The 14,450-nt window shown below is 41.4% G+C and overlaps 1 protein-coding gene across 4 annotated transcripts in view; it reads left to right on the top strand.

Moving 5' to 3' along the window:
- Window positions 1-12,800, top strand: part of bcar1 (BCAR1 scaffold protein, Cas family member) — a 206,342-nt gene extending 193,542 nt beyond the window's left edge. For all 4 annotated transcript variants that reach the window (XM_052028408.1, XM_052028411.1, XM_052028409.1 and 1 more), the window contains 2 exons: window positions 8,371-8,460; window positions 10,294-12,800. In XM_052028408.1, coding sequence (XP_051884368.1) covers window positions 8,371-8,460; window positions 10,294-10,803 — 600 coding nt within the window. In that variant the 3' untranslated portion in view covers window positions 10,804-12,800. The remainder of the gene's footprint in view (window positions 1-8,370; window positions 8,461-10,293) is intronic.
- The last annotated feature ends 1,650 nt before the right edge of the window (window positions 12,801-14,450 follow it).

Below are 14,450 nucleotides of genomic sequence, written 5' to 3'. Positions count from 1 at the left end.
CCTATGCCCTCTAGTTCTTGATTCCCCAACCCTGAGAAAAAGACTTGAGTGCATTCACCCGATCTATGGCCCTCATAATTTTATACACCTCTATAAGATCACCTCTTGGTCTCTTATGCTCTAGGTCATCCCTAGCCCAAAGATCCCTTAGCTCAGTTGGCCTTGCAATGTCCTCCTCACAAACATCAGGAGATTGGTGTCTAAATTGAGGGAGCTGACGCACAGGCTCGACAAGCAGTAGTTGTCCTCACAGAAACACACTTTACAATGTGCCAGACACCTCGCTTACAATCCCTGGGTATGTCCTGTCCATTCAGCAGGACAGACCCACCTGATGTGGTGGCACAGTTGTGTACAGGTGGGAGGGAGTAGACCATGGTGTCCTCAACATTGACTCCAGATTCCATGAAGTTTCATTACATCAGGTCAATCATGTGCAAGGAAACCTCCTCCTGATTACCATCTCCCACTCTCCCTCAGCCAATGTATAAATGCTCCTCCATTGTTGAACAACACTTGGGAGAGGCACTAAGAGTAGCAATTTACCCTGGGTGGGGAACTACAGTGTCCATCACCAAGAGTTGCTTGGTAGCAGCAGAACTGACTGTGCCGACCAAGCCCTGGAGGACACTGCTACCAGACTGGGTCTGCAGTAGGTAGTGAGTGAACCAAACACAAGGGATAAATCTACTTGACCTCATCCTCACCAGTTCACCTGAAGCAGATGCATCTGTCCATGATAGTACCAGCGGAAGTGACCACTGCGCAGTCTTTATGGCCATAAGGTTCTATTATTGTTACTGGAGATGCCCTCTATTGTATTGTGTGGCACTACAATCGACTCGATGGGAAGAACTCCCAGATCTGTCAGTTGAAAACTGGGCATCTGTGTGACGCAGTGGACCATCAGCAGCAACAGAATGTACACCGCCACAATGTGAAACCTCATGTCCTGGCACATTCCCCACTCTAACATTGCTATAAGTGGTTCAATGCAGAAGGATTGCCAGGAGCAAATATCAACCTAATGAAGTTACAGCACAGGATTACATGCAAGCTAAGCAACAAAAACAACATGCAATAGACAGCCAAGCGATCTCACAACCAGCAGATAGATCGAGACTCTGTGATTATTCCACATCTGGTCAGGAGTGATGGTAGTCAATTAAGCAGCTAATGGGGATGAGGAGGTTCCAAGAACATCTCCATTCTCATCAGTGGTGGGATTCAGCATGTGAGTGTCCAGCTATATCCCATTCATAAAAAGAAGGATGTCCAATCCGGCCAATTACCAGCTAATCGATCTACTCCCAAGCATCATCAAAGTGAAGGAAGTTGGCATTGACGTGGCACTTTGTCACAAATATCCTTCTCAGTGATGCCTAGATTAGATTTTGCCAGGATCATTTGGCTCCAGAGCTCATTACAGCCTGGCTCGAAAGAGCTGAATTCCTGAGGTGACAGTACCTGACGTTAGAGTATCATTTTGCTTCAAGGTGCCCTGGTAAAATTGAAGTCAGCAGGCACCAAAGGGAAAGCACTCGGATGTTTGGAGTTGTACCCTGTACGATGGAAGGTGGTTGTTGAAGATCAGTCATCCCTGCCCCAGGAATTTATCAGGGCAGTGTCCTGAACCAAACCATCTCCAGCTGCTTCATTGATAGCCTTGCTTCTGTCATGAGGTCAGGAGCGGGGATGTTTGCTGATGATTGAATAATATTCAATTCAATTTGCAATTCCTCAGCAAACGAACCATGCAGCAAGTCCTGAACAACATTCAGGCATGAGCTGAGAAGTAGGGAAATAACACTTGAAACATAAAAGTGCCAGGCAATGGCCATTGGCATTACCATTGCCAAGTCCAACAACCATCAATGTACTGAGGGTCACCATTGATCAGATACACAAATGGACCAACCAGACACGAGCAGGTCAGAGGCGGGGTATCCTGTATCACTTCCTGATGCCTTGAAGCCTTTTCACCACTTCCAAGGCACGCTATCCCAGATGTGATGGTGTGCTCTCCAGTTCCCTAGATGAGTGCAGGACCCATAGCTTTCAAGATGTTCGACACCACCCAGAACAAAGTAGCCTGTTTGACTGGCACCCCAACACCCACCCTTAATGCTCGTTCCCTCCACCATTGATGCACACTGCCTGCAATTTGTACTGGCTATAAAATGCACTACACCAATGCACCCTGGCTACTCCCAACAGTCCCCCACCCAACCCATGACCTCCACCACCAAAAAGGACAAGCACACAGGGGCAGAGGAACACCACCACCAGCAGGTTCCCCTACATCCTGATCTGTGAACGTATCATCCTGCGACGCGCTGGGTCTGAATCCCGGGGCTCCTGACCCAACAGCACCAGAGGGACCACCGTAGTTCAAGAAAGTAACTCGGTACTCCCTTCCTAAGGGCCTTTCGGGATGTGTAATAAATGATGATGATGAGATTTCTTTATTAGTCACACCTACATCGAAACACACAGTGAAATGCACCTTTTGTGTCAAGTGTTCTGGGGACAGCCCGCAAGTGTTGCCACGCTTCCGGCGCCAAAATAGCATGCCCACAACTTCCTAACCCGTACATCTTGGGAATGTGGGAGGAAACCGGAGCATCCGGAGGAAACCCATGCAGACACGGGGAGAACGTACAAACTCCTTACAGACTGCGGCCCACACACTGCAAGTGAATTTTCGGAAATTGTTCTTCTGGTTTCCCCCGCAGTCACTGATCAGGGTAACGGATCAGTTTCTGAAACAATTGTGGCTGGTTATGTACTTGCAGCTGCAGGCTGGAGAGAGTTAACATGCATCGATCAAGATGATGCACTTTAAATTTATTAAAAAAAACAGATTCACAGATCTTACACAAAATTATTTGTGAGGCACTGAGTTGTGACTCCTGAAGTTGTTTGAAGATCGCCTTGATTCATTATTTTAGTAACTGTGTTAAAATAATGCTGTATAAAAGATTTAGTACAGCTGCACTGACCCTCATAAATCTGGAGAGAGAGAGCTGGGGACGAGATATTTTTATATTGGACTAGCTGGAGTTCGAATCCACAAGCTGTGAGAATCACTGGGGACCCCTTCATTATGTGAAGCCACCTCAACTGATGAAATGACCTACAGCCTGTCAGCCTCGAAACTTCATGACCTTATTGAGGGTATAAAATCATGAGGGGCATAGATAGGGTGAATGCACACAGTCTTTTTCCCAGGGAAGAGGAATCAAAAACTAGAGGGCATAGGTTTAAGGTGAGAGGGGAAAGATTTAAAGGGGATCCGAGGAGCAACTCCTCCACCCAGAAGGTGGTAAGTATACGGAACAAGATGCCAGAGGAAGCGGTTGAGCCAGGTACAATAACAACATTTAAAAGGCACTTGGACAGGTACACAGATAGGAGGGATATCGGTCAAACAACGGCAAGTGGAACTAGCTTTGGTAGGCGTCTTGGTTGGCATGGATGAGTTGGGCCAAAGGGCCTGTTTCCGTGCTGTATTACTCTGACTCAATGATTGCAATTTGTGGGATATTTAAAGGTATAAAATGAGATGCTGCCAGCATGTGCCTCCTTCCTAAATGGACACAAGTTTAAGTCTGATGTGGGATGTGCTCTCAGAATCCGAGAATTGCAGGGGCAACTCATGGTAGATCATCCTGTCGCTTCCATTCCCCTGCTTTCTTCATATCGCCAAACATGATTCTCTCTCAAGCATTTATCCGACTGCTTTTTGAAAGCCCCGACTGACTCTGCTTTTGCCCAGCTATCAGGTGGTGAGTTTGAAATAAGTACTCTGCATAAACAAGAAGTTGTCCCTCTCATCCATCTTGTACCATTTGCCCAATCTGTGGTACCTGGCTTTCCGTCCCTCCTGCTGCCCAGCCTCTCCCTCCTACTGTCTAACTTTTGACCCTTTTTTACTCCATCATAATTTTTTTTGTCTCTTGTTTTCCATCCCCACAGTAGCAGTCACTATTCCTAACTACACAGTGGAAGAGAAATCTATAGGGGTATTTGAAATAGTTTGGGAGGAAGAAAAGGATTATAATACAGCACTACTGGTTTCACCTCTCTCTTAGCCTGGTGCACAATGTTCATGCTGGTTTCCTTAAATTAGCTGAGATAATCAAAAGGTCATTATTTTTGAACTGCATTATTGTTTACACTTGCTTTTATTTGTCTATCCCATCAATGAAAAAAATACAAAAATTGTCAGATTCAAATGGGTTACAGTTAAATTGACAATACAGATATTAATACTTTAATTTAAATGTAATCTGTTTACTTTTAAATTGTTGCTTTTATTTTGTTTAGTAAGGGAAATCAAGGGATTCCAGAAAGGAGTCGGGTATATGATGTGGGATGGAATGTTGGAGAAAGGTGGTGGGTGAGGTTACAGAACCAAGTGGGACAAGATGGAAAGATTTGAAAAGATGACAAGAATCTAAAATCAAAAGCAACATTGGGAGCTAGGTAACACCAGGGAATGTGCCAGTGCAGTGCCTGGTGCAGGTGAGGAAATGTTTCATGACCTCGTGATAGAGTTAAAACTGAGGAAAGGGAAGCAAGGACACTGATATGTTGAGACCTGAGGTGATAGAGCTTTTAAATAAAGGCTCTCACTTGTTTACACCAGATGAAAGTTAGCCAGCTTTTTCAACCATATGAAATTGAAGTTCTTTATTGTCAGTTACCAAACCATTCAGACCTTCTTTGGAATTAATACGAAGCAACTTTGAATTTAGGAAAATAATAAAAACAACAATAAAAATAGAGGTTACATTTAAATTAAAAGTGCAAGGATTAATTTGAACCTGACAATTTTAGTAATTTTTGTCATTGAAAGGATTGGCACAAATAGTGAGAGTAAAATATAATGTATTTCCAAAAATAATGAATTTTAAAGGAAAACAGCATGAACAATTGTATACCAGGCTAATAAAGAGGTGAAGCTATTAATGCTGTATCGCAATCCTTTTAAGTCTTACTCAGTCCCTGAATCATTGCTTTATGTTAACAACAAATTAAGCTAGCTTTTATTTCTCTTGATAAATACTAAACGGAGCACATTTATCAGTCCAGATGAAGGGCTTCGACCCGAAACGTTGACTGTCCATTTTCCTCCATAGATGCTGTCTGACCTGCTGAGTTCCTCCAGCACTTTGTGTGTTGCTCCAGATTCCACTGTCTGCAGTCTCTGGTGTCTCCATGGGAGCACATTTATTACTGCTTGGTGCTTAACCGCTTCTTACAGATTGAAGGATGGATAATCCGCATGCATATTATCATTGTGGGGAAAGTAACATCACTATTTGCAAATCTAACCTTGTTTTGTAAAATAATGGAATTAAAAAGTTTCCTTTGCCCAGGCTTGGTCTTGCAGCGACACCTAGTTGTGTCGTTGTTGCTATTACATGTAAGAAAATGGCTTCTCCCAGTAAAATGGGGCTGACCTTGCTCCCCATTTCTGCCAGTCAGCCTCGAATGTGTTGTGCTTGACTTGAACCTCTTCACATCACTGACCACTTGCAAAGTGATGGGTGTGAAAATATGGTGGAAACTCATCTATTTTAGCCCTGAGGGATTTTGTATGCCTTAAAAACAAAAATATTACACTCTTGCTTTGGGCTTAATGGCCTTGTTGTCTGCTGTAATCAGAGTTTCCATTCTGAGTTGGGCAGGGTGCAGAGCCTATTGTTCCTCTGGCCCGTTTCTGACAGTCTTTGGTTGTAGGGAGAGAAGGAAATAATTTGGGAAAGGTCTGTATATGTGTCAAGTTTCACTAACTGTGGCAATGAAAAAGGATATGAGATCTAGTGTCAGTGTATCTATCATCTTGTCTGATTTTCACTTAGAAGCAGGGAACAGGAGCCCTTGTTCGACTTCCCAACCTCACTATCCGTCAGGAGTTTTACATGCCTCTAAATCTGTTCTTTTTCCTTGTATCAGGACCTGATCTAAGCCCAAGGTCATGGACCGTTTCCTAACCAACACAAGGCACTGCACATGCACATTCCCTTGGCTTGCTTGACTCCCAATGTTGTTTTTGACGTCTCAACCAAAACCTCAGCTATCCCATTGCATCCACAGATGCTGTTTGACTCGCTGAGTTCCTCCAGCAGTTTGTCTTTTGTTCCAGATTCCAGCACCTACAATCTCTTGTGTCTCTGTTCTTTTCCCATTTGCTTCATACCAGTGTTGGCTGCAAAGTCTTTAGCCATTGGTCCTATGTTCTGGAATTCCCTCTCTAAATATTTTGCGGTTCTACCTCTTCTGCTTTTTAAAAACTTCCTCTTTGTGGAACGGGTAGAATTCTGTTCCAATGAGAAGTGGGTTCTGATGGTTTAATCAATAATTTTAAACCCTGAGTGATAGATTTTGGTAGACAAAGGTGTAAAATGTCATGGAACCAAGGTAGATGCATCTCACTGAGTGTGGAACAGGGTCAAGGGCCTTATTAGTCTACTTCAGTTCTTGTGTTCTATATCGACCTTTATTGCTTTAATTGTTTTCTGAAATTAATAATTTATTACCCAGATTAATAATTCATATAAAAAAAGGTGAATTTCAAATTTGATGAACTAGGTATTAGAAGTTGCTATGTTTAAGGGCGGAAAACAGAGGGTAGTGGTAAACAGGTGTTTCTCAGAATGGGGTTGGTAGACAGCAGTGTTATCCAGAGGTCAGGGTGCGCAGGGAATCATATCCAAATTTTGTGGATAGCCCAAAGCTAGGAAATGTGTCAAACTATGAGGAGGACAATAATAGACTGCTAAAAGACAAGGATACGATGGTAAAAAATCTGCAGATGCAGGAAATCGGAAATATAAACAGAAAATGCTGGAGACATTCAGCAGGTCAGGCAGCATGTGTGGACAGAGGAAGTTACTGTTTCAGGTCCAGCTCCTTTCATCAGAAGATATGGCTGAATAGGCAACCACTTCTGTAGAAAGTATATGGTCTAAATCGCACTGTTGTAAATGGTGTGCAGGAACCAAGTGATGTGGTTATCCTGCAAAGTGGCAGGGCACGTTGAGGGAGTGGTGAGCAAGCACGTGGGATCCTGGGAATCATAACGAGAGGCATGGAGTGCAAGAGCAGGGGGGTTCTGCTAAACCTGTTGGAAACACTGGTTCGACCACAGCTGCAGTACAGTAAATCCTCCATTTATGAGTTGACTCTTTGCGGTACGTGTCTTAATTGCAAAGATGTTTACTGCTATAACAAATCATGTGCCACTTTGCACACACTCTGCTGAAACGCCCATGCTGATTTTCACCCATCTTTTGGTTTATGGAACTGTGCTGATCAAAATGTTTTCCAAGAAGGCATTCCTTTGAAAAATCAAGGCACTCCTGTATTGTATCTGATTCTAGTCACCTTACATTAGGAAGGATGTAATTGTTCTACAGGGGGGGCAAGAAGGGATTTCTGAGATTTGATGCAGGGCTAAGGGATTTCAGCTGTTTGGTTAGACTGGAGCGGTTGCCCTTTTCTTCTTAGAGTAAGAAAGGAACAGGATTTTGATGGGATAGGGTAAAGGAACCATTCTGTTAGAGAATAGTTCAAGCCCAGGGGGTTCAGGTGTACAATTTTGGGCAAAGGAAACAGTGGGGATGCAAGGAAAGTATAGGAGTTTGGAACTGATAGGATTGTTCTTTTAGTCTGAATAGGCTCAATGCATTAAGTGGCTCTGTATGTTGTATAAAACATCTATGTCATCAGACAGTTGCTTTATTCTCTCTGATGTTATTTCCTGAACACGTTGGTCTTCGGCTTGGGTCGGGAGCCTCAGAAGCCATTCCTACCCTCTGTTTTGAGGTCAGAACTAATCCTGATCTGTGCTGATGTGGGGTCTCAACCTGAAACATCGACAATTCCCTCCTGCGCACAGATGCTGCTCGATCCTCTGAGTTCCTCCAGCACTTTGCTTTCTTTAATCCTGATCTCGTCACTCCTGCACTAAGGAGATCAGCAGTGGGAACCCGATTGGATGATGGTGCCCCTCTTCCCTGGGTCAGGGGCACACCTTACCTGCCTTGGCTGAGACCGACTAATTGATCCATGCCTGGGAGTTGAAGCTATGAGTTATTTTTACCATACACCTATTAGGAGTGCACAATGTCTGTCTTGTGTACATTATTCACTTTCAATGTACCAGAGTGTTTGGGGAAGTTGATGCTCGTCACTGTAAGTGGTGTGCAAGGATTATTTCAAAGCAAAATTTAAAAGCATTGAGTGATTATGTTGTATGTGCCAGCTTCACAACACTGCTGTTTGCTTGTGTGTGGTGTTCACCGATAGGACAACGAGGACAAGGCTTCTAATGTTATACACTCTTTTGTTAATTTTCAGGGCAAGGAGGAGTTTGAGAAAACACAAAAGGAGCTGTTGGAGAAAGGGAACATCATACGACAAGGCAAAGCCCAGCTTGAGCAGCAGCAGGTGAGAACAGAATGTACAATGTAGAAGAACCAGGATCTCCATTCAGTAACTCAGTAACTACAAAGTGATGAGATTCTCCAACTAATTGGACACAACAAGGCAGACAAGCCTCTCCATTGGGCTGTCTGCTCAAGTGCACTAGGGAAGGGCCTTGACCCTCAAATCTAAGCAAGGAAAATGTAATGGCCTCACTTCCTACCTTTACACACACAGGGTAGGATTGTTGTACCAGCCTCTATTAGTTCTGAGTCCTGTTCCTTGAATCTCCCGGCTTTGGGCTGATGTGGCTTTCAAAGCAAAAACTCTGAAGAGTGAAGAATTGGACAGCATGTATGAAAGGATGCTGCTGAGGGAAAGATCTTTGTAACCTGGTCCCGTCAAAATGTGATATTACTAGATGGTTTTGTAGTTAAATTTTGAAGATCCTTTATAGCTTCATTAGTATATGCAGTAATCAATGTGGAACTCAGTCACCTAGATCACACATTGTTTGACCTCTGAACCAGGGCTGCTACAATTGCTGTGGCTGCTGTTCTTTGCATCTCTCACCTGGACCATGGAGGGATCTGTTTCCGATGAGTCCTGGCAGAGAAGCAGAGGTGTGTGTGTGTAGTTGCCCATATGTCCATATGGGTATGCACCACTGAGGGAATTCAGGGTTATTTTCCAGTAGTTTTTCTCTGTAGTTCATTATCTTACTATGACGCATTGGAAGAATTACAATGCCTGTAACACCTCAGCCTGAGCAAAAACTGGTGTTTTCAGAAAGAAAATGGGTGAAAATTGCAAGAAAACACATGTCCTTCCCATCATCCGACTCTCACTATATTCCATCTAAAGTATGATGGAACCAGCCATGGGAATTATTGGGAATTATTCCTGATAGATACATATAAACATTTTGTTTCTATGCTGTTGTATCTGCTACACTGACCACTGGACACCAAACAACTTGGTTTGGAGACCAGGCTGTTGCAGAAGCATTTACAGTTCAAAGGATGTAAAGAGGCTTCAAGGGTTTACAGACTAGCTGAGCAGGTGAGAACATGGTGGGATGGAGGTTATCAAATGAGAGCTCATCAATTAGGAAGGCAAATGGTATGTTTCCCTTTATTGTGAGAGGATTTGAAAAAACGAGCAAGGAAGTATTACAGAAATTATATAGGGCCTCAATGAGACTGCACCTGGAGTATTGTGTACAGTTTTGGTCTCCTTACCCAGAAAAGATGTACTTGCCATCAAGGGAGTGCAGTGAAAAATCATTAGAATGGTTCCAAAGATGGCAGGTTTGCCATAGGACGAGCGATCGAGTAGACTAAGCCTATGTTCACTGGAGTTTATGTGAAAGAGAGGAAGTCTTATTGAAATTTACAAAATTCTAATGCAAGTCAACAGGCTGGATGCAGGGAGGGTGTTCCCCCTGGCTGAGGAGTCCAGAACCAGGGGTCACGGTCTCAGAATAAGAGGAAGGCAGGTGGGGCTGAGATGAGGAGAAATTTCTCCATTCAGAGGGTGGTGAAGCTTTGGAATTCTTTTCCCTAGAGGTTGTGGTGGCTCAGTTATTTCAGTTTGTTCAAAACAAGGATCAATAGATTTCTGGATATTAAGGGAATGAAGCGATATGGGGACAGCACATGGGAAAGGTGCTGATGTAGAAGATAAGCCATGATTTCGATGAATGGTGGAGGAGACTCGAAGAGCCAGATGGCCCACTTCTGCTCCTGTTTCTCATGTTCTTAGGTAAAATTGTCCAGTTCATGTGATAAAACATTTTTATAATGTAGCAATAACCTGAGAAAGGATTATTGACTTTTATTATTTTTGCTTTTGCAGGTTAAACAGTTTGAGCGTCTTGAGCAAGAGGTAACAAGACCTATTGAGAATGACCTGTCAAACTGGACCCCAGTGCACCAATACGGGCAGGTTAAGAGCAAGCTGAGCCCCTCGGACAAGCAGCTCCTTTTGTTTTACTCGGAACAATGCGAGTTAAATGTTACCACATTAATCAATGCCATCGATGCCTTCTTCACATCCATTAATACCAACCAACCCCCGAAAATCTTCGTGGCTCACAGCAAGTTTGTCATTCTCAGTGCACACAAGTTGGTTTTCATTGGGGACACACTCTCTCGTCAGGCTAAATCGCAAGAGGTTCGCAATAAAGTTACACACTACAGTAACCTCCTTTGTGAGATGCTTAAGTATATTGTCATCACAACAAAGACAGCAGCATTGCAATATCCATCTGGCTCTGCTGCCAAAGAGATGATGGACAGAGTTACTGAACTGTCGCACTGTACACATCAGTTCAAGATGATGCTAGGCCAGTTAGCAGCCATGTAAAGCAGAAAGGGAACTGCAGAGAAGACTACATTGCAAGACTGAAATCAAAGACAGCTGTAAATGGATTATTGTAAATATTGGCCTTCCACCTACCCATCCAGGGAAGAGAGCTTTTGTTTTGTTAGACTCCGCTGTTTCTTATTAATCAGAAGGATATTTAAATTCTAAATGCTGTAGTAGTTCCTTTTTCTCTTTTAAGTGTTCTTTTAAGATTGTGTTCTGTAATACAAAATGGAAATAATTTCGTTGTTGATTTTAAATTGTGAACCAATGAGTTCTAGTTTAAACATCATTAAAAGTGAAAGAAGGATTATTAGAGCATTAAAATAGAGCAATTTTCTACTGTGACAATTAACTAAGTCACTTTTTCATTGTCATGGGACTGTTTTAATCAATGAAACATCTCTGCCAATTTAAGAGTTAAAATTCTGTATAACATCATTAACAGCCTCTCTGTGGAGGGGCAAAGAAAGTGGGGAGCTAACAAGCAGATGGTAACCTTACCTGTTCCAATTTCGTTATATGTTTTAAAAAAAGAAATGGTATTAAAAGTTTTCAGATGGATTTGAATCATACCTCAGTTGGTGGGCAGTATGCGTTCCATTGCATTTCAATATTCGTGATTAGTTTTGCCAGCCCATTTCAGAAAATGCAAATGAATTGGTGCCTTGAAATTATTAAAAGCTTCTGCTGGTGAACAGAGCTAAAATCGTTTGCAGCCTGCATTCACATTGGATCTCATGGTGTGGGGAAGCAAAAAATATTACTGACCTTCAGTGTCATTTTAGTGACGTATTTAAGTTTCTGTGTCTTTTTTATACAAAAGTGTATAAAAAAAATTGTGTTTAACATTTGCTATGAATATATTTGCAGAAGTGATATGTTGAACAGACCAAGTTGGGTTTCAGCTGAAACAATGACTGGAAAAGTACGAGAACTTCATTTGAACTTTTTAACCAAAGACTGCCTGAGGGCATCAGACTCTACCATTATTGTTGGAGCTGCAATATACCATCAATTTGCTTCAGAGCTGACAGCCTTTGATCAGTCAATTACTGGAGTCCATAATCTTATTACATTACACTAGTTTGCATCCCCTTTACATTGCAGAAGAAATGTTGACAATTGCAGCCATTTGGGTGTACTCTACTTAAATGAGTTTGATGGATCGTTATTAAGCTTTAGTTATCCAATCTGCATGTGGTACCATCTAGCACACTCCAGATTTTTTTATATATAGAAAATTTTATGTATGTTTGAAATTTAAATGGCTGGTATTTGATGTAATTGGAGGGTTATAACCTTGTAAGAAATGTATCTTTGTTTGTATATGTCTGCACATTATATGAATATAAGCAACTGTGTCTGACAAATGCTGGTCAAAGACTCTTGATCTTGCCTTTGTGGAAAATAGAATTCTGTAGCCAGATTTTACTCAATGGATGAGTGGGCACCGAGCTCACATGTGCCGTGCACTGACTTGTACATGGACAGAAGAGGACAATGTAATAAACCAAATCTTGGCACAACAGTTCTGCAATAACTAACATTGTAAAATATTTCCAACACATGGGCTCTCAAGATACTCCCCAATGGTGCCAGGTTTAACACAGCACTGCTTCAGTAAGTTAATCAGTTAGAAACCATTGCCCATAGTGTATATGTTAAAAGTAATCCAAGTTATGGGTTAGGAATTGCAATGTAAAAGGGGTTTAAAGTAAATCTGACATTAATATTCATTGCTGGAGCTTTTACAGTCATGCTAGAAACCCCTGGTAGTTTAAAAACTATTTTGTATTTTATCCTTCTATTTTGTTTCTGATCTTAACACTTTGGTGAAACACTACTGTAAATGTGATGTATTCTTTACAGTGCATACTGGTTCATATCCATCAGAAGTTTTATTTCTCTCGCACAGTGATTGGTTTAGGGTGGCTGTTGACTTTTGTATTATATTCAACTGGATTTATTTTTAATTATTAAACAGGCTTAAGAACCATAAATGTGAGTTGTGTGTTTGTGGCTGAGACAGCTAAAACAGTTAAATTTTGTTAGCACACTTTTGGAACTGCCTTTGACTTTTGGGAATCCATTTGGATTTAAAGACAAAGCCTTTTCTGGTGTTGGCATTGAGTTCCATTATAAAGGTCAGTAATTTCAACTTGAAGCATTGAATGTTTTCTTGATCAAGTGAACCCGGGGTGGGAGTGGAAAGTGGATTCCCTGCCCCTCTGCTGCTATAGTAGCCAGAGCATTTATGGTATAATTCAGTTTCTGGTGAATATTGACAACCAACTGTCCCCTCTCCCACATCAAGGTTGTTGATATTCAGGGTCATGTGGATGGTTATACATTCAATACCAAGGAAAGGTGTTTGAACTGTCTTATTATACACTTCAGATACAATGAATTACCTCGAACTGCAATAACATTCTTTTGTATTGTTGATTCTTTTCAGTGTGTGTCCTACTTTGCAGATAATTGTGTTGTGGCTTAAGGTCAGGTGAAAGTGATTTGAATGAAATCTCATCTAAAATCAGAGTCCCAATTGCCCTTTATTGGAAATTAAATTACTTGCAAGGTAATGGGATGCTAGATTAAATAGCTGATTTTTATTAGGGAGTATTTATTTTTAGATTTTTAATTCCCTTCCTATTAAAAAAAATACAGAACAACCTTTGTTACATTCCCAGTATGAAGAAAAAGAAACATGGATAAAGCCAATGACGCTTGACTATATATGTTCATTGAGGTCCAGTTACTATTTTAGACCATACCATTTCTTTGCCTGGAACAGAAAGCACCACAACAGGTGTTCAGATTTATTTTTCTGCCTCTTTGGAAGCAAACTCAAGACCTCTATCAAGTATAAGTGCTCACTCTAACTGCCTCGAGTTCTGCTGCAGGCTGTTTTAGCAGAGGCTTTAATCCACTTATTTTAAAACAGGTGCTGAAAGAGCAGGGAGAGAAAGTTGAAACAATGACATTAATATTCATGTGCTGGTGACCTATTGTTTAATTTCATAATTGGGGGGGAAAAAAGAAAAAAATGCTGGTGGGGACTTGCAAACTACCTTTCCTTGCAAACTACCTGGTATTCAAACCAAGAAAGAACTTGTACCAACCTCCTGTTAAATGGGTTTGAACAGAGAGATTGTGCTGAAATAACTGATAGGTGAATTAATTAAGAAACTAATCTAAATATTTTATCCAAAGAATTTTGAACAGATATTTAATTATATGTGCAGTTTTTCAGAAGTAATTAAACCATTTTATGTTCAGCAATAGTTTTACTCATATGAAATTAATGCCATCTTATTCATTACAATATTAACAATCTATGTAATGTACAATATAAATGAGCAACATAATGTTAATCTATATTGTCATGTATCATAAAATGTTAGAGCAATAATAATTTAACATGTTATGCCATTCCTTGATGCCTGAATTACATTCTGTGCCCAGCAGGTGAGAGCAGATAATACAAACTCTAAGCTGTTCTGATCGGCAGTTGATTTCTGAATGGCAATTTTATTTGACTTATTAAACCATCCACTGGATGTCCTTCACAGTTGGCCTTTGTTGTCAGAGTAACTTCAATTCGCTTTGGCATTATTTTCTTTGCAGGGATTTTTAAATATTAA

Source organism: Pristis pectinata, chromosome 13, assembly GCF_009764475.1.
Source record: "Pristis pectinata isolate sPriPec2 chromosome 13, sPriPec2.1.pri, whole genome shotgun sequence".
Classification (NCBI taxonomy): domain Eukaryota; kingdom Metazoa; phylum Chordata; class Chondrichthyes; order Rhinopristiformes; family Pristidae; genus Pristis; species Pristis pectinata.
The sequence above is the reverse complement of the archived record's forward strand: the minus strand, read 5'-3'. Positions and strand labels throughout refer to the sequence as shown.